Genomic DNA, 25,298 nt, shown 5'->3' on the forward strand with positions numbered 1-25,298 from the left:
TTAAAGTACTTACATGCAAATATAAGAGATAAATTATTATTTCGGAATACCTTTGAATTGTAATGGAAGTGTCCATAAATGTGAGTTATTTCACAATTGTTTATATATGTAATTTAGTAAAAGATTTATCCTCACTATAAAATTCTATAGCGTGGATCAAAAAACAGCAACCTGTTAGATGCTCTGTATCATTTTTTGTGTAATTTTTGTAAAAATTCTTTAGTTTAATTGTTATTAAATTTATGGCACTCTTCCATAAAGGACTGTTGCAACTCTAGGTCTGGCATGGACTTCGAGTATGTGTAACATAGATCTAGAGCCTGAACTCTGCGTTGTTAGAAGATAAAAGCTTTATTCCTTCAGATACACGCTGAATCGTACAAGCATATAGAAAAAATCTTGCCTTAATAAAAGGGTTTTCTAAAAGCTCGTATTTCAAAGTGACCTTTCTGTTTTGACTTCGAATTATTCTTTTGGTATTCAGTTACACTTACATAACTGTTTAGTTTTAAAGGACTTTGATGTGGAGTTTGATAAACTCTTCTACCTAACAGAAAAGTACAGAAAGTCTAATTCTACTGTGTCTGTCTGAACATGTGAATTTTTATTTTAAAACAATGTCTGTATATGAGTAGTTTCAGACAAAGTTCTGAAACTTACTTTTAATAGTAAAAAACTGTTTCTCAATTATGAGGCAAAATCTATACAGATTTTTAAGAGATGAGAAAAATATTTTAATTGTTGATTTATAGGACATATACTGGGGGGAAAAAGTGAATTCCATAAGCCTTTTTTTCAAGATAATATATTTTATGCAAGTTTGTGCAAAGTGAAGAATGCTGATTGTATAATTTCCGATACTGTCTGAGAGTTGCTGCATATGTCCCTAAGATCTACTACTCCTCCAGCTTAGATATCAGTAGTCGTTTTAAGGAAAAAATCCATTCTTGTTCTGACTTTTGCCTTGTTAGCTCGGCTAGTTTCAACAAAGATTACATTGCATTTTGATTGCAATCTGATGTTTAAACAGAAAGAATGAAAGCTTTTGGGCAGCTGTCACAGTTTATTAATGCTAGGTAATGGCTTCATTCAGGCCCTATGACCTAGCATCGTTTTGATGGCTTTTCCATGCTGATTTTGGAAATATTGGTAAACCATGTAAAATAAATTCTTTGAAGGAGTAATTTAAAAAAATAGACTGCTTACAGTTAGCCAATGAAAATAGAGACACCTTTACATTCTACCAAAAACATTACCTTTTATTAGAGTATAGAAAATAGTAGAAGCTCTACTCTTACATCAACAGTCTAGGTTTATTTTGGAACCACCATTCCTTGTCAATGACAAGGAGCAATTTACCTCAATTTATATTTCTAAACCGTGATACAACAATGAACAAGTTGAGATGCTTTAAGACACTCTTGCTGTGTCCACTTGCCTGAGGCTTTAATCAGTTTACTCTCTACAAAACATCTTTTTCCAGTCATCAGTGTCTTGGTTCAACATTAGATTTTAGAGGGAAATGAGAGAATCCATACTGTTTTACAGTGGTAAACTAATTGTTCATGCCTGTTAGCAGAGAATTGTATTTGTAAACTGCAGCTTCAAAGATTCCTTTAAATTAATAATTCCTGATAGCAAAAAAGCGCCATAAAACACAAGGTTTTCCAGATCTTTAGTTCTCTTTGCCACATGCTAAGGAGAAAATAACATGGTACAGTTATTATTATTTTTATTATTATTACATTTATATTGCAGTCATGCCTACAGGCTACAACCAAATTAGGCCCTATTTTGCTGGGCTCTGTCCAAATGTATAATAAATGATGTGCCCTTCTGTAAAGACCTAGCAAGATCTCAAAGTACTTTATCATATTTGGAGGGTCAATTTCTGCTTTTAGTTACATTGATGTAAATTCCATGTAACTATTAAAGCAAGTCTGAAACAGTGTGCACTAATATCTTATTGGCAGAGGTGGGAGGGATTTCTACAATTAAAATGGCCTAACACACCATTATAAAACCTTCCTTCAGTTGCTTATATAAACCTGCCAAACTTTGAACTGTCTGGGTTGAAATTTTCCACAGTAGATGTCTGCCTATGCCTGAAGGTTTTTAGAATGTTTTCCATGAAAGTTACTCAGCTGTTTTCTGCGTACAGGGAAAGAGAATAGAGTGGTTTCTTGCTACTGATGGAACTTGTACATCTGTTCTGTTTTGAAGCTTTAATATATTCATGCTTTGGTGAAGGGTTTTATGTATTGGCTGGGTTCAAAAAGGTACACTTTTTCCTGATTTGTAATAATAATTTTAAATATACAGGAAGTTTCTCTCTAGTGTACACAGAGGTGTGTTTGTGAAGGTAAAGTAACTGGTAGATTTTAAAAATATACTCTGATGAGGAAATGGTGCATGTAAAACAGTAAGACAAAATTGATAGGTATGTTTATTTTGTCTTTGAATTTAAAATAATAAAGAAGTAACCTTTTCTATCGTAACTGTTTACATCCATTTTAGGGTTGTAAATAAAGGACAAATGTGCTAAAAGTGTAAACACAGTGTGCTGAAAGGACAGTTTAAATAACTAGATCATTTGATTATTTCAGTTATTACTGGACATTAAGATAAGGTAAATGTAAGTTATTATTGAACATTAAGTTTTCTTGCAAAACAATTGTAGAAGCATTAATTGAAAATACATTGTTAAAATTGAGATGGGAAATTTAAATTGAATTGATCTTTTGTTTTTCCACTACAGAAGATGAAATCAGTTTTCCTCAATACTAGAGTAATTGCTGTGTGTGTTTTGCAAGTCTTAGTTCTGTTAAACAGCTAATACATAAAATGATCTGAAGTCTGCCACAGTATCATGTTTTATCTTATTGTTAATGTTCTTTACAAGAAAAATTTCAGGCTGCTTACAATATTCACAATGTTTTGAACATTTTATACATATTCAAATACATCACCACTGTCTTTCTAGTTCAACTAATTGAAAGTTATTTATTCAGTGTTAAGAGAGGAAATAACATTTCAGTTCTAAACCTTTCACGAAGGAGTGTTCTTTAAAAATAGTTGTCATCTTTTCTTGTCTCTCCATATTCTGGTTACTCAATAGTTGTTACCTCATTAGAACAGATTAGGTTGCTATAATTTGTGGAGGAAGCGTATTTCTGTAGTCCCATTAGAAATAATGAAGATTTTGGTAATTTTGAATTACTCCGTCAAAGATTCTGTCCATCACTGGATTTTGGTGAAAGATAATTTTCACTAGAAAATCAGGAAAAGACACTGAAGTGAGCAGTAAGTCCTCAGATTTAACTTTGATAGAGTAGGAAACACAGCATTTAAGGAATTTTTACAAGGAAATATATGAATGTGCAAGACAATGTTTGCATGACCAAGAAAATTGCGAAGTATAGTGATTTTACACAGCTTTGGAAAAATAAAGCAGGTAGAATGCGCCTGCCAATTATATACGGTCATAATAGTATGTGGTTAGGATGGTTTTCATGTTCTGTTTGACATATGTGATATTCTCGTGGTTTAACTCTGTGTCTTTCATTTCATAACTGATTTTGTCATGTTTGTAATATATAAAATGTATTTTAAATTGAATGATAAAATTTTTACAGAAATTTTTACTCTTAGAAGCATTTAAAGTTTTAGCTTTTGACTTTAGCATTAGATAACTGTTCATATAATTTTGTGGCATCTTTAATAGAATGCTGCAAGGAGATTGTTGTGTTTAGTTAATAAAATAATTTTCACTTAATTTATCACTATAATGAGAGGGAACTCAGAAAATTTCAATCCCTTCTGTGTAGCTCACATAAATACTTCATTCTCTGTCATACTGGCACTATTAGAGGCATTGTAAAACACTGTGCCGTATGGATGTATCTATACTAGCTAAAAATATGGGATTACTATAGGACTGCATTAAGTGTTATGCAGACATGCAGTGATAGTCTGGATTTACGAGAAGCTCTGTATGAAGTGTATATTCTTCTGATGGATGCCTGCTCATTGGCATAAACCTCTGATTTGTAAATATCGATTAAACCTGCTTTTCCTCACTACAAATCCATGAAGCTTTGTGTCTTTGGTTTTTTTTTCTGGAGAAGGTTGTGGTGTGTTGATCCCATCCAGTAGCTAAATCCACCCAGTCGCTTGCTTACTGCCACCCAGGGATGGGGGAGAGAATCAGGCAGGAAAAACTGAGAAAGATTAATGGGCTGAGATAGTAAGTGAAAAGAAAAGAAAGAAAAAGCAAATGGGAGATAAAAGGCAGTTGCTCACTACCTCTCACCAGCAGCCTGTTGCCCAGCTAGTCTGAGCAGCAGCTACTTTGGAAACATCCCAACCCCCAATTTTATTGCAGAGTATGATTTTTATAGGGTATAGGATATCTCTGTGGACATTTGGGGTCAGCTGTCCCTGCTGTGTCCCCTCTCGACCTCTTGCCTACCCGCAGTCTCCTCACTTGAGGAACAGGTTGGGAAACCAAGAGACCCTTGATGGTGTGCAAGCACTGTTGAGCAGTAGCTAAGACATCAGTGCATTGTCCACACTGGTCGCAAACCAAAACCACAGAACCACAGAACCATAGTTCATAGGCTGCTATGAGGAAGACTCTGTCCTGGCCAGACCTGGTAGAAAAGGCAATGCATGTTGAACTTGAGAGTTAAAATAGTATACCTTATCTTTTCTATAGACACAAGAATGCTTATTGTTTTGTTTCTCTAACTGATAACAGGGTGAGGTTTAGAAACAGAAATGTGCTGGACTATAGCAGGTGTGTTTTAAAACAGGCACAGCACATACAGAGAAAAAAGAGGTCATGAAGCATAAAAATGTTTTGAGAGAAGAAACAAAAATGAATGTGGCTGGAAAAATAATGCTACAGTTTTCATTTATTAATGTGGAAATAACAAATATAACAAGGAAATACTATATTTAATGGTAGCATGTGTTTGTATCTATGCAGAACTGTTGTATGTAAGTGTGTCTGCTGATGATAAGCTACAAATTTTAACAGTAATCTGTCATTTTAATGTACATGAAGAGCTAAACACTAACATGTTTGACAATCTAGAAGTACCTTTTATTAAAAATGAAATTTCTAATGAAAAAAAATTTTATTTATTTAACATTCTGTTAATCCAGATTTCTTTCCTTTTTTCATGAGTAATGACAGTAGGTTAAATTCTCTTTTCTTTTTCCTTCAGAAAAATCTAGAGTAAATCAGGTCGTTGTGGATGGCTGTATTTACTTGTTAGTATATGTCCCACATTGCTGGGACTGAGGCATTCGGTGAGCCTTAGGACTTAGAAGAGAAAACTTTGCTCTGCTTGTTATATACACTTGTATAGGTAGATGTAAAGTATAAAGTTGACACTGCGTCTTCCAGTAGTTCTTATGGGTGACAGGGATTTGTGTCTGTCCGTGTCTTCCGCTCAGGTCTTAGTGCTGTCTGTCAAATTCACGTGGCTGATTTTGGACACAGAAGTTGTCTGGGTTTCTTTTTGGAAAGGGTCAATAGTGTGTCTGTTTGGGAAATTCACGGAGTTGAATAGCAGATTCCCACCTTTTGAGAGTGAGATGTGCAGATTCAGGTCACAGTAAACCTGTAATTTACTCTGTCACCTAAGCCTGTAATGGTGGGAGAGTAGCTCTAACTGAGCTACTCCAGATTCTCAGTGATGCGCCAGAATGTGGATCAAACTACGGGCTCCAGGATTATTTTTGAACGGTTTAAAAAAGGTTTCTGACTAAGGGAATTATAAACTTATTTTAACAATGAGCCATTTGTATGAATTGTCTGTCTTTTTGTATGTCCAGTGTAAGTAACAATATTGCAAAGTTTTAAGTTTTTGCATGAGTGGGGTATGCATGTTCATTCTGTCACTGAACAAGTGGCCTTCTCACTCACTATTATATAATAATTTTGTGTACTATGTCTAATACTTTGGCACTACTTTTGTTATGTCTGTAGGGCTAGTGTAAATGAAGTACAGCAACAAATTCTTCTTCCATTGTAACCTCATCCAGATTTTCTTTTTTATAGTGTAACAGAATACTTTCTTAAAAATAATATCGGGTGGAATTTTTCATTTTGCATAATGAAGCCTCTACATGAATCCTAAGTGGAGGGTGTTTTACGAAACTAATCTTGGAGATGAATCTTAGTGTTTAAAGGAATGTAAGCAACTTGCAGTTCCTTTAATAAGAAACACTAAGGAGGATGTATGAAGAAAAAAGAAAATCTTTATTTTAAGCTTGCTTTAACTTCTGGTGTGTGATAGGAACCTATAATTCAGGGCTTGGTGAAGACAATTAACAAATCACACACACCCTCACCAATGTCTAAACATGGCTAGAAAAAGTAAAATATTAGTCGTGTTATCTATACAGGGAATGCTAATGCCTATAATTGGTCATTGCCTGACCCTTATTTTTTTCTGTCCTGATAACTCTGTCAGCCTGGAAGCTAATTCTGTGTTTTTTTGTGAAATCTTTCAGTGGTGTTATCAGGGAGAGTGCGTACCTTTTGGCACTTGGCCCCAGAGCATAGATGGGGGTTGGGGTCCGTGGTCAATATGGGGAGAGTGCAGCAGGACCTGCGGGGGAGGAGTCTCCTCATCTATAAGACACTGTGACAGTCCAGCGTAAGTAGCTAAAGTAAGCCGGAGCCAACAAAAAGACACATTTGGAAATTATTCAAAACTGTGGTTTCACATGTTATCTGTAAAAATGTTTTGCTAGTTTGCCAGCATTTGTCTTCAGAATTGCAGACAGAAATACTTAAACAGGAGAAGTTCACTAGACATACCTTTAACATTTTTAATCTATCTATCTTCTATACTGTAAAGATAGCTGGATTTTTATTTAGCAATAACCAGAATGGTTTTCTTTCCGCATCTTGCATTTCATGCAGAATATATTTAAATTATGTCTTAGATAGATTTCTTTCTTAAGACATATTACCTCTAATGCTTGCCTAGGATAGAAAATAACTATTGCCTGTTACATATTAAAATCCAAACACAGTATTTCCAAGCTTCTGCATACAACTGCTTACATATAAACCATAGTTAGTAATATTAGGTTGCATACGATACAGTTATATGCTGTCATGTCCAGCACTTAGTTGTGATTTCCCACTCTTTCTTAAAACAATTCATCAGCTTCTCTCCCTGCCAGTACTCCCAGTTGGTCCATCTACTCTCTCTCAAGAGGGGCCAGCTTCTCTACTACGGCTTGATCTGTTGTGTGTATCTGTACTTGTCCTGTTGTCTGTCTGTTTTCCAGTGTCCTGACCACTGTTCCGTAGAAGGTCTGTCAGGTAACTGCTCCTCCCGCTGTCGCTACTGCTCCTCAAATGAAGAATGCTTACTTGTTTCCATTGCAGTTTTTTGCTAAATGAATCACTGCTTTTTTTCTGTTGCTGCTTTTTCTGTTCTGCTTACCTCATCACAGCTATAGGTCTTTGCAGAAGGATAGTTTTATTACTCCATACTTTCTTCTTGTAATGTCCCATAATTGCTATTTCCATCACCATCAGTAGTTTTTAAGACCACTTTTTCTTGAAGACATGAAGCTTTTGTGCTTCTTTAATAGAAATCCATTCTGTGGCATGTATCACTCCTTCCAGATCATCTCCTCTCTGTACACCTAAGTTCTTTGTTGCTTGTACCCACGTTTTGCAAGCCAGGCTGCACATCAGCTTTCCACTATGCTCTGCAAGGCACCAAGGTGCTATAATGTTGCATTACTACTGCTTCAGGTGGTCTGTTCACCTCCCATCATTAGCAATAACTACCAAATCTGGCAAATAGCACTACCTACTGAATGAATTCAAAGGCAAAAATTATCCATATGCATTGATAACATGTCAGACTGTTACTGAGAGAATACGAAATTAATTTTCAAAGCCATATGTAAAAATGCTAGTGGAATATTTGTTCAGAACATGAGTAATTTTCTAAGATTTTTCAACTACTACTGTTACTATGTATATGGGTTGGTATGTTGAAAAGCAATTAAATTTTAAATGTTTAACAGTACATCAAGCAAATGCATTTGTGATGAGGGGGGAGGATGTCTATATTAGGAAAAAAATTCTTTTGGTTCGAGGACAGTGTTGCTTGGTTAAATAGCTGTAATGTGAAAAACAGTATTGATTTTCTTTCTAGTTGATTGAAAATTCTTTTATTTCTTTATTATAAAACAAACACAAAACTTTTTCATTTCTGCTTTCAAGTTATGAGCCAAAGAGCTGATGTCTGATTAATCTTACATTTAAGTCAATGTTAATTGATTATTTGACCTGTGTCAAATCTGTCTGTGAAAGATAGATGAGGTTTTTGAACAGTTCGGGAATTTAAGAGCCAATGTCTTTTAGTCACACTAATAGAAACCTGCTTACTCTGGAGTTCCCTCAGCTTTAATACTGCTTAATTCAAATCAGAATCAGATTCTTGAACTAGAAAATGCAGTCTTTTCTGGCTCCAGTATTTAGCAGACAGTGTCTCTTCATTTTGTAATATTTTCAAGTGTAATATGAGAAGATTAAAAAAAAAAAAAGCTTCTCATGTGGCTTGTTTACATATTTCTCATTCTAGTTTTACAATCAAATAATTTAAAAACAATGCCTTTTTAGTATGTTCAAAATACAATTAAACTGTATATGCAAACTAGATGAATCGTCATTATATAAGTGATGATTTTCAAATACCCACTATTGTTTTTTATCTGCTCCAATTCAAGTCAATTCTACAATTCTTATTAAATAAAATATTTCAAAATCTCACCTTAAAACTTCCATGTACTTTTATTTTTTTTTCATTTAATATATATCTCTTAGACTTGTGTTTAGGCTAATAATGCATATACTGACACATAAACATGTTTTTCAGGCCTTCAGGTGGAGGCAAATATTGTCTTGGGGAAAGGAAACGGTATCGCTCATGTAATACTGATGTAAGTAATTTTTATTCCACTGTAAAAGTGTAATTAACTTGTTTGCTTTACATTTTAGCAGCAATGGATGCTTTCTTTTACTTCAGAAAAGCCTTGAATTCTGCATTTGATTGGCGGGCAGTCGTGTAGGGCACTTGTATATTGCAGGCACCCTATGAGTTCTGCTATATTTTAGGGTCCTTGTCTCAATGTGATGCCTAGCTGGTATATTCACGTTAAGGACCGGAGTGAGTTCAACATGAGCATCAATGTTAAAAGTCAACAAAGAGCATTCCATGTCAGAGCAAAGGTCTCTCTAGCCCAGAGTCTTGTCCTCCAGCAGTGGCCAGTAAGTCTGGGTGTCTCTAAAGATAATTCTTGAGTTCCTCATCATGTCTGAACTATATAACTGCCACAAAAAAATGAAGAGGAAAAGGGGGAATGGCTTTAAACTGAAAGAGGGCAGATTTAGATTAGATAATAAGAAAACATTCTTCACTATCAGAGTGGTGAGACACTGGAACAGGTTGCCCAGAGAAGTTGTGGATGCCCTATCCCTCGCAATGTTGAAGGCCAGATTGGATGAGCTTTGAGCAACCTGGTATAGTGGAAGGTGTCCTGACCACGGCAGGGGAGTTGGACTAGATGGTCTTTGAGACCCAAACCATTCTATAATTCTGTGAAATGGAAGTATCCTCCATGAATCCAGTTTAAACCCTCTTACTCTATACCTTTATAACTTCCAGCGCTAATGTGTTACAGAATCACCTTATGCAATTTGTGAAAACATATTTCTTTTGGTGTGTTTTAAACCATTTGACAAAACCATTTGACAAAAATTTGGCAGGTTTAAAACACCTATCTGCTGATTTAAAACACAAATCTGCTACTTCTTGTATTACTAGAATGATCATGCAGTTTTATTGTAGAGCTGAGCTAATAAAGTAATGAACAACCATAGAGAGGATGGGGCAGAGGCTAAAGGTATAAAATCAAATTGTGAAACTAAATTACAAATTCAATTGAGTTAAAAATTGAACTAGAAAAAGAGTACATGCCAATAAGGAATTTCACTAGTAAGTTTCCAAGTCAGTAGCACTACAAACATAAACAGGCTTTCATATTATTTCAGCTTCAAATTTGTCTTAATTTTCTTCTTAAATCAAGAAAGTTCCTTTCAGTGGGAGAGTCTGTACCTAAAGGTGTTGTTTCACTTGTTTATCTTTTGGCATTTTTCAGGAAAAAAATCTCAGTAGTTAATATGCTGATTCCTTGAAAAAAACCCCTGCCTTTTATGATCGTTACTAATTATCAGAAGTGTTAGTTCTGCAAACTTCTCTGTGGAGGTTATTCTCACTATTAAGCTGTATTACAAATGTTCGAATTAAAAATTACTTTCCTATTGCTTATTGCAGCTCTTCTGTTCACGCAGCTAAGAAGTGTGTTAGGCCTTTTGGCCACAGTGCTAGGCCTTTAGCCACAGTAACAGAGATTGAAGCTGAACTGCTTGTCCAGTAGGAGCTGTAAAACTTTCCCAGTCATACAGCCTTCCAAATTGCAGTGCACCATTCTGAAACTCTGACCATCTTATTTTTTTTCTGTAGATGTGTATCTTCACACTTGGCTATCCTTGTGCAATTTTCATTTAATGGGTCCAGCTTATCAGATTTTCTCCTGTAATTAATTTACCTTTGTCTTTATTTTCACTCACATGGTCTTTTTGTAATTGGAAGACTTCATAAGCAAGATTTTTTTTTTATAGTTCCAATTCACAAATGAGAACGTTGAGTAACACTTGAGTGTGTTTCTTATTCTTACAATTGGTAGGAAATACGCCCACAAGTTCATCAACTGAGAATTCCTTATTGAAATTTGTCAGTCAATATTTAATAAATTTAATATATGCTTTACCAAATGAGTATCAGATTGTTTCTATTTCTTTTCAATAGGATGTGGTGTGCTACTAAGTTAAGTGCCTTATCAAAATCTAAGCATATTCCATTATTGTTTTAATTTAACCAGGAATTGTAAAAGGTTTTAGTTGATAAAACTTACTGTTATACAAAATAGTGATTTGTATGATTTGTGTTATTATTTACCTTTCCCTTAAAACTGTATCAGTTAAGTCTCTGCCAGCTCTTCTACTTATGTGGGATTGATATCAGGCAAACTGGAACTAGAATATTCTGTTTGTTTGTTTCAAATAATGACCTGTTTCAGTTTGTACACACTGTCTAAGATAAGTTAAAAAATTCACATTAACACACTGGAGCCTTCCTCCATTAACTGTTGGAGGGCTCTCATGAGATAATTGTCCAGGCATTCTTATTTAAAATGTTTATCTCCAATAGATAGTATTTAGCATCTGCTACAGTTACTAGTATGCAAGAAAGTGTACGTAATCCCGCTGCCTCAGAAATACACAATTTTTGAATGCTTTTTTAATTACTAACAATCATAGCTACCTAGTGATATCATTGAAATGTTGCTAGGATTTGTTGTGTTCTTATGATCTTCTATTTCTTATTATCAGATACTTTTCAGACCGTTTTATTCTTAGTTGGTTTTGCTTCCTTTATTCTCTCTTTGTTTGATTAACTGAGGGGAAGTTAATTGAGAGGAAGCTTACAGGGTCACAGAAGGAACACCTAGAAGGTATCTGAGGAGGCCATTCAGGCTGTTCCCTGGCTTGAAGGCAAAATCAACTGTCGTTAAATCATTAAACCATTCTTATCTGATGGTAAGGCAGCTGACCGGTTTTTAAATGCCTTCTGTCCTGGAGATACTATTGGGACTCTTCAATATCCTTACAGTCAGGACAGTTTTAATAAAATACAGTGTATGTTTTCCCATCTTTTAAGACCCTTACTTACTCTTTTCCCAGTAAGAAGACAGTTGATATCATTCCTCTATGGGAGCCTTTCCTGTCTTTGCAGATTAGTATCATTTCTCTTCTTGATCTTCTTTATGCTAGATAGTTTCTGTGTTATTAGCCTTTGGAATCCCAGTAGTGTGCATTTTGAAGCATGGTGCCCAAACCTCTGCATAGGATTCTAAGTAAACCCTTTCAGAGATAAAGGATACTAAGATAACTTAGTATCATAAGTATAACTTAGTTTTTCATCTTAGTTGTGGGGTTCTGTTTATTCTTTTCAGTACTGTGTTCATTTTTCTTACAGGAGTGACAATATTTATTTAGTCTGTATTGATATGTAATGCCAAAATCCCTAAGAGCTGCGCTTTATGAAGTCATTCTTCAAATTGTGCTTGTACAGTTGATTGTTCCTACTCAAGTGTAGTAATTTGCATCCGTTGCTTTATTTCAAACCACTGCTCCAATTTATCAAATCTTTTAAAATTATAAAACTCTATTCCAGAATTTTCGTTCCCTGCCTATATGCATATTTCAGTCAATAAATTAAACAAGATACTAGAAAGGAAACTTTGCGTTTCGTTGTCTAGGTTTTAAAAAGAATTCTTGAACAATTGCAGGCTCAAACCAGGCAATTTGGAAATGCCATTCTTACAGTTTGACTGTGAATCATTTTTTTAGCATATTTTTGGGGTATGGTTTTCCAGTGCATAAACATGTTGGTACTTACAGAAGTTTAAATTTACTGCCTTAATGGTTTCGACAGTTGTAGTCTATATTTCATTTATAGTAATATTTATAGTAATATTTAGGGTTCTACATAACTAAGAATTGCTGAGATTAGTAGATTTTGTTTCAAGATTTATCACAGTCCTTAGTGCCTGGCATTTTTAATGGAATGGTATGTTTGATTAATGTAAGCGTCAAGAGCATGCAGTTCTGCCGCTGTTTTTATGAAAAATGTGGTTTTTGTACCTCTTTTCTGTTGAAGATTATCTTGCAATGTCAACGTTCATTTCCCATCTGTAATTTTCAATGTAGCACTCGCTAAAGCTCCTACTATTTTTGACCTTTTTCTTTCATAAATGAGAAAGTTGCCCTTTCTTTTGACCATTTTAATTATTTTAATTCTTTGGAAACAGTGCACATACTCCTAGTAGGTTTGTTTCTCATCAGATGTTTCTAAAGCCATATATGACTTCTTAATTCAAAAGGCATCTGCTAATGGAAACATTGAGATCAGCAGGAAAGAACATTACCTAATGAATTCTGGAAAAAAAAGGATGGTAGAAAGAAACACACTCATCAGAAACTTATTTTCTACAACCAACCACAATACTTCTAGTAAAATTATGTCTTTTTCCAACCAAAGTACTTTTAATTTTAAAAAAAAAGCTAATAGACTTGCAAGGCACATAATTACTCAGTTAAAATAACTCATTGTCTGATTTAAAGTAAGTATAGGATGTGAAACATAATTTAATACACATCTAGAACTGTAAAAGCCTTCTAATTTTTTGTACACAATAAGAAACTAATTTTGCTTACAAGTTCTGTGAAGGGTTTATCTATATGAAAGTAAGTGTGCATACATACCTTTAAAACATTCTTGTTCTTCAGTCTCTTACTAGAATGTAGGAAGTGGTTTTTGTTGGTTCCTTCCTTTATGCATACATTCACAGATACTGTTCATTGCTTTCATAATTCTAATATTTTCAAGCCAATTTTTTCTAAAATGCGTTCATTAGAGGAGCTACATCATGGAATCATGGAACAGTACCCAAGTTTCAACTGTCACGCTCCTGGCTGTGTTTTTCATCTTCTGTGAGGTGTGCTATAGTCCTTTGTTAACAGGAAACACAGTGAGTTCTATTACTGAAGTGTGCCTGACTTTAAGCTCCAAGATAAACACATTTCTGTGAGATAAAAGGTTTGGTGTTTTGTCAGTGTTGGTTCAGTGATATGTTAGCATTATTTAGACAATTTATTTTTTATTCAGTCTTAAAATTTTTCATGTTCTTATTAAAGTCAATGCTTTTTTCAGCTCAAAAGTTTAATTATTTCATCATTTTCTTATCAAGACTTTGTCAGACCTGTCTTAAATTTCTTATGCCTTCATTAGATTCTTACCTCATGATTTGCAGTCTGCTAAACGATCATTTGGAAACACAAGCCGCCTGTTGCTTGACAAGAGTTATCCCTGTACTATAACTGCATGAAAAACAGGAAATATTTTACACAATAAAGAGAAGCACTTATTGCATATTTACTTTGGGAAAAGAGTATATAACAAGGAGACAGTGCCAAAGAGCTGGCATTTTATAAATGCATGTAGTAACTTACCTTGCAGTAATGTTTTTGCATTTCTATAGGTATGATTTTCATAGAATCATAAAATACCAGGTTGGAAGGGACCTTGAGGATCATCTGGTCTAACCTTTCTTGATAAAAGCACGGTCTAGACTAGATGTCCCAGCACTATTTCCAGCTGAATCTTAAAAAATGCTGAATGTTGGAGAATCCACCACTTCTCTGGAAAGATTATTACAATGGCTGATTGTTCTCATTATGAAAAACTTTTTTCCTGTGTCCAGTCACAAGAATTTCCCTTGGAGTAATTTGTACCCATTACCCTCGTCTTTTCCATGTGACTCCTTGTAAAAAGTGAGTATCCATCTTCTCTGTAGCCACCCTTTAAGTACTGGAACATGGTGATAAGGTCCCCCCTGAGCCATCAGAAGCCAGCCATGTGAGGAAAGGCTGAAAGAGCGGGGCTTGTTCAACCTGGAGAAGAGAAGGCTCTGGAGAGACTTTGTAGGCAGCCTTTCAGTGCCTAAAGGGTGGTCTACAAGAAATCTGGAGAGGAACTTTTTACAGTGGCATGTGGGGATAGAATAAAGGGAAATGGCTCTAACCTAGAAGAGGGTAGATTTAGATTAGGTATTGGGAAGAATTTCCTTCCTGGGAGGGTGTTGAGACACTGCACAGGTTGCTCGGAGAAGTTGTGGATGCCCCGTCCCTGGAAGTGTTAAAGGTCAGGTTGGAAGGGGCTTGGAGCAACCTGCCTTAATGGAAGACGTCCCTGCCCATGGCAGGATGGTTGGAACTAGATGATGTTTAAGGTTCCTTCAAACCCAAACCATTCTAAGATTCTATGACTACCATACCAGATAAAATACCAAGTGAGTAGGACTGTTATATGCTTTGCTCATACAGTTCCTTTAGCTGCTTCCAGATATTCCCAGCCTTGTCTGCTGTTCCTGTCATCAGTGAGATTACAGGCTGTGCATACTTGTGTGTAGCTGGTTTTCTGTCAGACTGCCAGAGCTGTGTTCAAGAGGAGGGTACAGATAGTAATTTTAACAATTTAAACTGGCAAAAACTGAATCAGTATTTAATAGGGTAAAGGAAAGACTTTGCTTACAAGGGGGCTTATGCACGTCATCTTGTATGGTCCCTCTTGCTCAAACCTCAAACAGGTTGCCCAGGACTGTGTCCAGGTGGCTTTTGAATATCTCAAAGGAGGGAGATTCCACCACCTCTTTGGGAAACTTGTACAAGTGCTCGGTCACCCTCATAGTAAAAATGTTTCATGATGTTCAAGTGGAACCTGTGTTTCCATTTGTGCCAGAGGAGCTGGCCTTGCTCCTTTGGATGCAGCCCAAGATATGATTGGCCTTCTTGGCTGAAAGCGCACATTGCCAGGTCATGTTCGATCTTTAATCCACTTGTACCTCCAAGTCCGTCCCCTCAGGGATACTCATCCCCCAGCCTGTGCTGATAACAGGGGTTGCCGATATCAACAGGCAGGACCTTGCACTTGGCCTTGTTGAACATTCTGAGGTTCACATGGGTCCACTTCTTGAGCTTGTCCAAGTCTCTCTGGATGGCATCCCATCCCTCAGGCGTGTCAGCTGCACCACTCAGCTTGGTGTCATCTGTAAACTTGCTGACAGCGCACTCAGTTGCACTATGTCATTGGTAGAGATATTAACCAGTACTGGACCCTTGAGGGACATCACCACAGGTCTCCATCCAGACCATTGAGCCATTGACCACTACTGTCTGGATGTGACCAGTTCATTATCTGCTGAACAGTCCATCATGTGGACTCAGTCCATAATGTGTCTCTCTCTGATACAGAGAGAAAGATATTGTGGACGACCATGGCAAAGGCCTTATAGAAGCTCAGAGAGATGACATCTGTAGTTCTTCCTGGGTCCATTGTTGTACTCACTCCATCATGGAAGGCCACTAGGTTGGTCAGGCGGGACTTTTCCTTCCCTTGGTGAAGCCATGCCGGCTGTCTCGAATCACCCACTGTGCACCATATGTCTTAGCATCGCTTCTAGAAAGATCTATTCCATGGTCTCCCCAGGCACAGAGGTGAGGCTGACAGGTCAGTAGTTCCCAGGATCGTCCTTTCTACCCTTTTTAGAAGTAGGTGCAATGTTTCCATTTTTACATTCACCAGGACCTTCACTGGATTGCCATGACTTTTCTAGTATCATGGAGAGTGACTTAGCAACTACATCAGCCAATTCCTCAGGACTCTGGGATGCATCTCATCAGGTCCTATAGATTTGTGTTCACGTTCCTCAAATGATCACAAAGCTGATCTTCACTTACAGTGAGAGAGACTTTGCTTCCCCAGTTCCTGTCTTGCAGTTCATCCACTTGAGAGGTGTGGGGAGAGAGCCTGCCAGTGAAGACTGGGTCAAGAAAGTTGTTGAGTACTTCAGCCTTTTTGTCCATTGTTAGCAGTTGACCAGTCTTGCTCCTTGGGGTGGCATGCTTTTTTTTTACTTTCCTCTTCTGGTTGACATACATGTAGAAGCCCTTCTTGTTATTCTTTGCATTCTTTGTCAAATTCAGCTCATGGTACAGGTAAATTAGTACTTAAGCAAGTGGGACTGAAAAATAGGATGTAGTGGCCACTATCAGACACATTTAGACTCAGGGTTTGAGGTGGGTCAAGACTGATCCCTCTACTGGTTGGAGAACATGACACAAAGAGGCAAATTGAATTTGTATTGCCATTAAAAAAAACTTGTTACCTTATTTACATAGCTATGTTTTATTCTCAGTCTTATCATTTAAAGAAGTACTGAATTTAAGTAGTTTCACCTTTTTTTTTTTTGTATTCAGTAAATGTATTATATTCAAAAATGTTTTTTTGTGTGGAGGGAGATAATAGAGTAATTTATGGAGAAAAATTAAAATTTAAATACTACTATGTCCATTGTTTTAATTTATATGGCAGGAGCTTCAAAATTGCAAAAACAAATTCTAGTTTCTGAATTATATTGCAATGGACTGGCTGTTAAAAGAACTTGATTCATGTTACTGAGAATCATAATTATTTTATTAATATTTGCATTGTGCAGCAAATTTTCGTCATCCGTGTTTATAGAAACCTTTTCACTTCAGTGCATTTCACATTCCTGAACCATGCTAAGTGGCTTAGATACATAGGAAGACAAGCATAACTGTCATAAAATGGACACTTCTGTTGCTCATAAAATAGTAGTATTTATTGATGCCTCTGATTTCTGTCAAAAAAATTCTTTTCTTTTTCAGTCTAAAAATTATTTTAATCTATATTTTAAATACTTTGTCTGATGAAGCTTGCAATTTCAGCAGGTACTTAAACATTGATAACAATGTTTAATGTGCTATCTAAATTCTGGGTGTATTCAAGATTAGCTGTGATAATTACTGTGAACCTGCTGATGAAAAATGTGAGAAATGGCAAAGAATTCTCTCTCCTGTAATTCTTTCCAAGATGAATTTCATGTACATCTACCCTTATTCCAAGTAAGATACTTTACAGTTTTGTTATAGGTAATGTGAAGTAATGAAAATTCAAATGAAAGCAGTTTTTTTTTCTTCACACTTGGAGACTGTTAAAATCAGAGCCAAACATGGTATCTGTTCTCAGCCTTAACACAGTGCTTTTGTCAAGGTTACAAGTAACTAGAGGTGATACAACTCTAGAAAGTGTTTGGTTTTTTTTTTCTCTATGTCTTAGTAGCATTGCTCTGTACAGCTGCTCAGTACAGTATAACTGAGCTTACAGCTCTTACCAAATTATTTTGGTTTAATTTTTTCAGCTGTTTATAAGGAGGTAGCTGATGGCATAGTTTGATGTGATTCTGATTGTCCTGTTTTATGGAAACTGTTATGTAACAGTTACCTTTGCTTAAATCACTTCAGTTACTTCATGCCAGGCTAAGATTATAAAGTAGACGCTGTAGAACAGTAAAGCAAGTTCCAGAAGGAGAGCCGCAAGTCAAAGCAGGGAACCACCTCCTAGTCTCTTGCATGATTATGTTTATGATGTAAGCCTATGAGCATTTCCTTTTATGTTGATATTTGGAAGAAATTAACCTTTTTTTGTCTCTATTATTTTAGCCATGTCCTTCAGGGGCCCGTGATTTCCGAGAAAAGCAATGTGCAGATTTTGACAATATGCCTTTCCGGGGAAAGTATTATAACTGGAAACCCTACACTGGAGGTAATGGTTATCTTCACAAAAATGTTTCCATATGTGAAGTCTTAAAAATTATATAAATGTTATATTAAGAGTAATGTTTGTAAATAGAATGTTTTGATTAAAATATAATGAGCTAAGTTTACTTGTACTTTTGTCGGTTGCTGAAGATGTTGCAGAAGAGCCATCTCTATTCTGATACAGTTTTGTTTTTACTATGAAGGAGAGTGAGCATTGTTGTAGGGACTCCAATTTAAAATCTGGAGCCCTTCTCCGCCTGATTCCATAGGTGATCTGTAAGTGCATTTTATGCCACAGTGATGAGTTCAGTATAAAAAAATCTCACGATCATTTTTACTTTCTTAAGGTGACAATACTGGGAAAAGGAAAAAGAAGTAAAAGAATTTATAAAAGTCTCTAATTCAATTACTACTGCAGTAACTGAATTGTAAATAATTGCACTGTGCAATAAAAGGGTCTTTTGCAGAGAAGAAGGATATTATTTCTTTTTGGGACAGTTTAATCAAGTTTATGTTTCTGTCATTCTAAGTCTGTAGATTGTCCTTTTATTATTTTGTTTTTTTCCTGTTCTAAACCTATAGTGAAGAAGTCCATGTTTCCCCTTGTGTTTTTGTATTTTACTGATGCGACAGTTTTACTCTTAGTTTTTTAAGATAAAATGCCTAAAAAGGATCATTGTGATCATGTGGTCTGAGCTATAATGTAATTCTGTAGGACTCAATTCCTAACTAAAATAGTCTGATCTTTGCTTTGAAATTTACATTGATATACTTCTTGCACTACATGCTTTTGTTATTCTTGTTTTTCAAATGGTGAAGTGGTATCCTTATTGTTTTAAATTGTTCAATAATCATTAGGGTTGTATTAACATAATGGAATCATTATGGAGCCAGCCAACCTTGCCATATCTTACTAAGCGAAATAATCTTTTTTGCAAGAAAGAAGAGTCAAGTAGAGAAATCAATAAAGGGAAGTTAAATAAAGTATATACATTATATGTGTCAGGTATGAGATAAGATTATAAATTTCAGATCTATTTATGCATATATACTTTAACTAGCTGTTAACTTTTCAAGACTTCTGTTTGGTTTTTTTTTTCATTCATTTTTGTTGTCCAGGTGGGGTTAAACCATGTGCATTAAACTGCTTGGCTGAAGGTTATAATTTTTACACTGAACGTGCTCCTGCAGTAATAGATGGGACTCAGTGCAATGCTGATTCACTGGATATCTGTATCAATGGAGAATGCAAGGTTACAAATGTTTTATAAAGTACTTAAGGATTAATTTGTTGTGTCTGCTATCTCCTACATTGAATTATGGTGCTTACTTATATGGAACGCGAGTGTTGACAGGTCAAATTGTTAATGAAAAAGTAAGATTGAAACAAAATGATAAAAAAGGTATTGCATAAATTAGACAAATCATTTAAATTTCAGTAGCTTCTTACAGACTTTCATAGAATCCTTCATTTTGTCTTTTTTTTTTTCCCCTTGCTTTATGTTTTATGTTGAAGAGTTGGTGGAAAGGGCAACAGGAGACGAACAGAATACTTGCACTGTTCCAAGGCCTGTTCCATCATTCCAATTAGAACACCACTCTGGCTGAAAAACAGTAAATGTGAATGTATTAATTCGTTTCTCTCTAACTAGTTCATCCTGTTGCAAACAATTCTGCTATTAATGTGATTGAAACAAAGTTGTCACTATTGCTCTATAGTTCTAGGGATAAGTGTATAATGATGCAATTATTTTTCATTTACTAGAAATCTGATTATCTTGTGAGATTCCTATAGAATTGCATTACATGAATTTGAATAGAATTGATGGTCTGTGCCATATTTTTAGTTATATACGTCCCACTGCTGCTTCAGTTTAGCAAAGTGTTTAATTCCGTACTTCAGTCTAAACATCTGAACTGTGCTGGTGACTCTGAAAAGTATTTGATTTCACTGAAACTATTAACATAGCTAAAGCTTAACCCAGTGCTAAAGTTCTTTGCTAAATTGAGGGCTGAAGATATATGTTTATTGAATAACATGATGATATCAAAAAAGACCTAGGAAATAACCTGTGGAATTCTGGTGTACTTTGTGCATATGAAGATTTCAATAGTTTTGAAAAGTCTTTTCAAACTAAATTTCGAGTTGAGAATGAGCTACGTAATAAGGTTGAGCCTCTGTCTTCTTGGTGAAACAAAGTTGAAATGTAAATGGTTAGAATAATACTATTTTGTCAATTATTTAAAGTATTCTAACTTCTCTTATGACCTATATATTACACATTTATAAGACAATAGATGATATTGCTAGACAGTAAATGAAGTTACATAGCTGCCTCCTTTTCCCAGAAAAAATTGGCAAGCTGTAGTGGTCATTCTGTTTACATCTTACTTGTTCATTCTCTTTTTTGTTTTGTTTTGTTTTGTTTTAAGGATCCAACTGTCTCTATTTTCATTAGTTTTGTGATAGGATTGAATCAATAAGTTGTAAGGAGTTAATCATTGTTCACTATATTTCTCAATTGGATAATCAGAAATGTATTGTATTTTTTATGATCAGTTATAGACACCTCTTTTTTCCAAAGGCTATTTAATCCTATCTAATACAGCTTTTAATTCAGCCTTTCACTAAGTTTCATTCTGCATTCATTCTTACAGTAATTTACACTTTACATTCAAACTTACGAAAACAATCACACGTTTTGCCTGGATAATGTGGAAATATGGTTTATGAAGCTGTAAATGCCTTTGGGAAAAATATTAATGCTATGTAAATGTTTAAGGAACACAGCAAATGTTTGCCTTAACAAAGCAATATAGATGGAACACAGTTAACTGTTGCAATATTAAGTAAAAATATCACTAATCATTTATTGATAACTGTAATAATTACATTGTTTGTAAAACACTGTGAGATCCCTTCCTGAAAGTCACCATAGACATGCAAAGTACTAATTAATTAAGATTTGGTAACAACCTGAATGTTTCTTGTTCTCCGTTATTTTCTTTCCCTGGAGAGTGAAAACCCACTTAGAGTAACAGCTATCAAAAACAGGGTAGATGATAAAAAGAACTGATTATCTCAAATTTGAGAGAAACACTTCAAAAAAATATGAAGATAGTCATGTAAGACCATCATCCTGTTAAAATATTTATTCTTATCTGTTCTCAGCATGTAGGTTGTGATAATATTTTGGGGTCTGATGCTAAGGAAGATAGATGCCGTGTTTGTGGTGGAGATGGCAGTACATGTGAAGCCATTGAAGGTTTCTTCAATGATTCACTGCCAAGAGGAGGTATGTACATATATGCCCATTCTATTGCACAATGCATTTAGATGCCTCTTTAGCAAATAACAGTGCTGCCTTCATTTCCAGCATGGCATTGCTGCTAGTCGTTCACTTTGACTCCTTTTGCTTTGTTGTTGCCTTTTTCTGTATTAGTTTAGATTTATGTCAAGTACAACAGTATGTTTCATTACTGAATGGTTAGTTCTCATGGTCTTTAAAAAAAAAGTGGGTGGGTTTTTTTTTTTTAATTATTATCGAGTTATGGTGGTATAGTAAGAGTAATGTTGTGTATGATTTTAATGTGTATGGTAGAATCTGATATTTTGTCATATGTGAAATTCTAGAATGGAAAGAATCCAGAAATGTCTCTTTAAGTTCATCTTATTAAGAACTCAGACAAAGTGTATGGGCAATTAGTTTAAAGCTTAACTCAAAAAAGACAGTTACAGTGTTGCAATCTTAGTGTTATCAGTTTCCAGCTCCCAAATGCACGAAAAGGATTGGTACACTGGAGTGAGTTCAGTTCAGTGAGAGACCACTAAGATTATTGGGGTCTGGAGCGCTTGCCCCTCTTTGAGGAGAGGCTGAGACAACTGAGCTTATTTAGCCTGGAGAAGAGGAGTTTTGTGGGGACCTAGTGTCACCCTTCCAATACCTAAGAGGAGATTATGAAGAAGACAGAGCCAGGCTTTCACAGTGGTAGGTACATGCTGGAAGAAGAGACAATGGCTATAAATTGAAACAAGACAGGTGCTGACTGAATGTAAGAAAAAAATTTTTCCCCAGGAAGACAGTCCAGGAGCAGATCAGGTTGTCCAGAAAGGTTGTATAGTTCCATCACTGGAGATTTTCCACAACCCAGGAGGATAAAGCACAGAGTAGCTTGGTCTGATCTCCTAGCAGACTCTGCTTATGGCAGAAAGCTGGGCTAAATCACTGTCTGAGGTCCTCTCCAACCTGACTTATCATGTGATCCTAAGGTCATTTTATATGTTGATTATTCATAATACATAAACATAAGTTGAAAATATTTTATTAGCACTTCAAAAAAGGAGTTCCTGACTGCATGGTAAATTCTTGCTATCACTTTCAAATTTTTGTATGACATTTGAACAGTTTTCTTTATATTGCATGAAAGAAAATTTTCAAGTCCATTTGAATCCTGTATCTCATACTAATTTTTAGTAGTAAATAATTCAGTAATGGTTAGTTTCATGACTAATACTGATTAACATAAGCAACAATAAATGAAGTTTGCCTTTGTCTTACAGGCTATATGGAAGTGATTCAAATTCCAAGAGGTTCTGTGCACATTGAAGTAAGAGAAGTAGCAATGTCAAAGAACTACATTGGTAAGAGCATGGTTTAAATAGCAGGCTGTTATTAGGTTGGTTTATGTTGTGATTTGAAGGTACGTTTTCTGGTTTGGCCAAACCATAGGCATAGTAGAAGCAGCAGAGGGAATTATTAGCTGTTAATATTACGCTGTGATGAGACAGTTGCAGCAGTTAGTTAGGATGTATTTTCTTGAATGGAGCTAATGAGATACATCATGTGATTCTTCCTTGTCCCCTTGGTGCAATATCAGGTCAATTCACTATAGTTACAGTGTCAGACTTCACTTGAAGTGAATGAGCAGTATTCAAATAATGTACTGTCCCATGCTGAGGTACTGTCTTCCATCAGGGAAGTTTCTGATCTTGGAGGATTAAACTGGTTTAAAACATGATTTTATTCTCACAATGATTATTCATCAACAGCCACAGTTACTTAAATGCTAACAATACTGTCTCCTTATCTTAAGGCAATTTAATGTATTAATTGTAGTGTTTCTGAGGTGCTGTATGGTTTAGATGCCATCCCTCTTTTACAGATAGGGAAAATGAGATGCAGAAAAACTAGGTGCTTGATTGAGATAATTCAGGAAGCCTCTTGTAAAGCACAGAATTAAATTCATATTCCCTGATTGTTATTCCTTTCTTTAAAGGCTGTTAAATTTGTTTTCTGTTTTTTTAATACTGATACATACAAATCTGGCTTTGTCAAACTCAAGACAACACACGTTTCTGAGAGTCTCTGTACCCTGATTTGGGTGACAGTCCATTTACAGTAGTGCAAGAACACCTATTTCTTAGTCAAGAATAGATTACAGAGCTGATAAATTCTACAGCAGATTAACAGATTAACACAACCCAAAGTTATTACCTGTTTAGGCTAAACAGCAATTTACAGGTAATACAGCAGAGGCTGCTTTTGTCAATCTGCACTCAATGTAGCTGATACGTAAAACACATGTTGGAATGGATTGTGATGCCTTTAAATGTGAGTTAGAAGGGCAGTTATCCTCCTAGGTACATGAATTCCTAAATTGATAGTATTGATAATAATGGTACCTTTTACTGTTGGATGCCTAATTTTCTTTCTTTCTGCCCCCATCCTTCTGTAATTCAGCAGATAATCGATCTCCCTCCATTCTGCAGGAGTAATAACACCAGTACTCCAGCAGTAGAGTGCTTATTACTATCTTTCGGCATCACCGTCCCCATAGCCCTTCCCCCATGTCATAATATACTGTGGGTAAGGTTGTTCGTATGTCCTGTACTGACATTTCAGACAGAGGTGATGGGATACAATGCATCCTGTCATGGTCGTTTACTGCTACGAACTATTCCCTGAGGAGGTGAAAAACAGAACAAAGAGGATAACTCTTAGCTAGTACAATTCAGCTTGTAATTCTTCTTGTTTTATAAGCAGAGGCAGGTGATCTGGAAAAACATTCCAATTGGTGGCACTATCTGTATAAAATGAAAGAAAAATGTAAATTCTTTGGCTTAAATAAAAAATACAGACAACTTAATTGATATTTAATCTGGCCACAGATCTAAAAATATGAAGTATTACAAAACCACTTTTTTATGTCATTGTCACAATTTGAAGGGGTTTCCTGAGCCCTGACTACACAAATAGAGGATTCCTCTCCTACACTACTTTCTCATGTTTCCAACTTTCAAAGGTGCCATTACACCCTAATTAAAGATAATCAAGGTCTCAGCAGCCATTTGATTTTGTGATGGGATGTTTTGTTCTGTGAATGTGAACCAGATCACTATTTTGGGATGACCAGTTTCTGGGGATAGGAAGGTTTTAAATTTGCCTAGTCCCTTAAAAGAACTGTAAGAGCACACAGGTAGTTAAAAATGGGTTTATTCTGTTAAAATATGTACCTCAAGGGTATTGTTTTATGGATATTTCTTTAGTGACAGTCGCAACTTCACAGCTACTTCCCTGTCATTATGGAGTTCCCTCTGTTGTTGCAGGACAGCTGTGTGTGTGTCCATACCATGAACCAGATTAAGAACTGACTCAGATGAAAATAGCCATTTATGCGTATTACTGTATTTTCTTTTATGTTCACTGCTGCCGTATACGAGACCACAGTCTAGGAAATCAATTTATCCATTGGGAAGTATACAAAAAAAGGAAAAAATAAAACCCTCTTCCTCTGTAGCTGTCATGCTGGCTTCAAAGTTTCTTCTTTGTTCATTTCAGTTAGCAGGCTTTCAAACTAACTAGCAAGCATCCCATGATTCCTTAACTTAAGATCCAGTTCTTTTGCAAGCCATGGCCTCAAGTTTAGGCTACAGTTAGACATTTGGGAA

General features: G+C 35.7%; 1 protein-coding gene across 5 annotated transcripts in view; it reads left to right on the plus strand.

Moving 5' to 3' along the window:
- ADAMTS6 (ADAM metallopeptidase with thrombospondin type 1 motif 6) overlaps nt 1–25,298 on the plus strand; it is a 144,338-nt gene that overhangs the window by 85,591 nt on the left and 33,449 nt on the right. For all 5 annotated transcript variants that reach the window (XM_030470371.1, XM_030470370.1, XM_030470372.1 and 2 more), the window contains 6 exons: nt 6,526–6,671; nt 8,922–8,985; nt 18,251–18,353; nt 19,469–19,602; nt 21,522–21,645; nt 22,911–22,991. In XM_030470371.1, the coding sequence (XP_030326231.1) occupies nt 6,526–6,671; nt 8,922–8,985; nt 18,251–18,353; nt 19,469–19,602; nt 21,522–21,645; nt 22,911–22,991 (652 nt within the window). The remainder of the gene's footprint in view (nt 1–6,525; nt 6,672–8,921; nt 8,986–18,250; nt 18,354–19,468; nt 19,603–21,521; nt 21,646–22,910; nt 22,992–25,298) is intronic.

Source organism: Strigops habroptila, chromosome Z (genome assembly GCF_004027225.2).
Source record: "Strigops habroptila isolate Jane chromosome Z, bStrHab1.2.pri, whole genome shotgun sequence".
Taxonomy (NCBI): Eukaryota; Metazoa; Chordata; class Aves; order Psittaciformes; family Psittacidae; genus Strigops; species Strigops habroptila.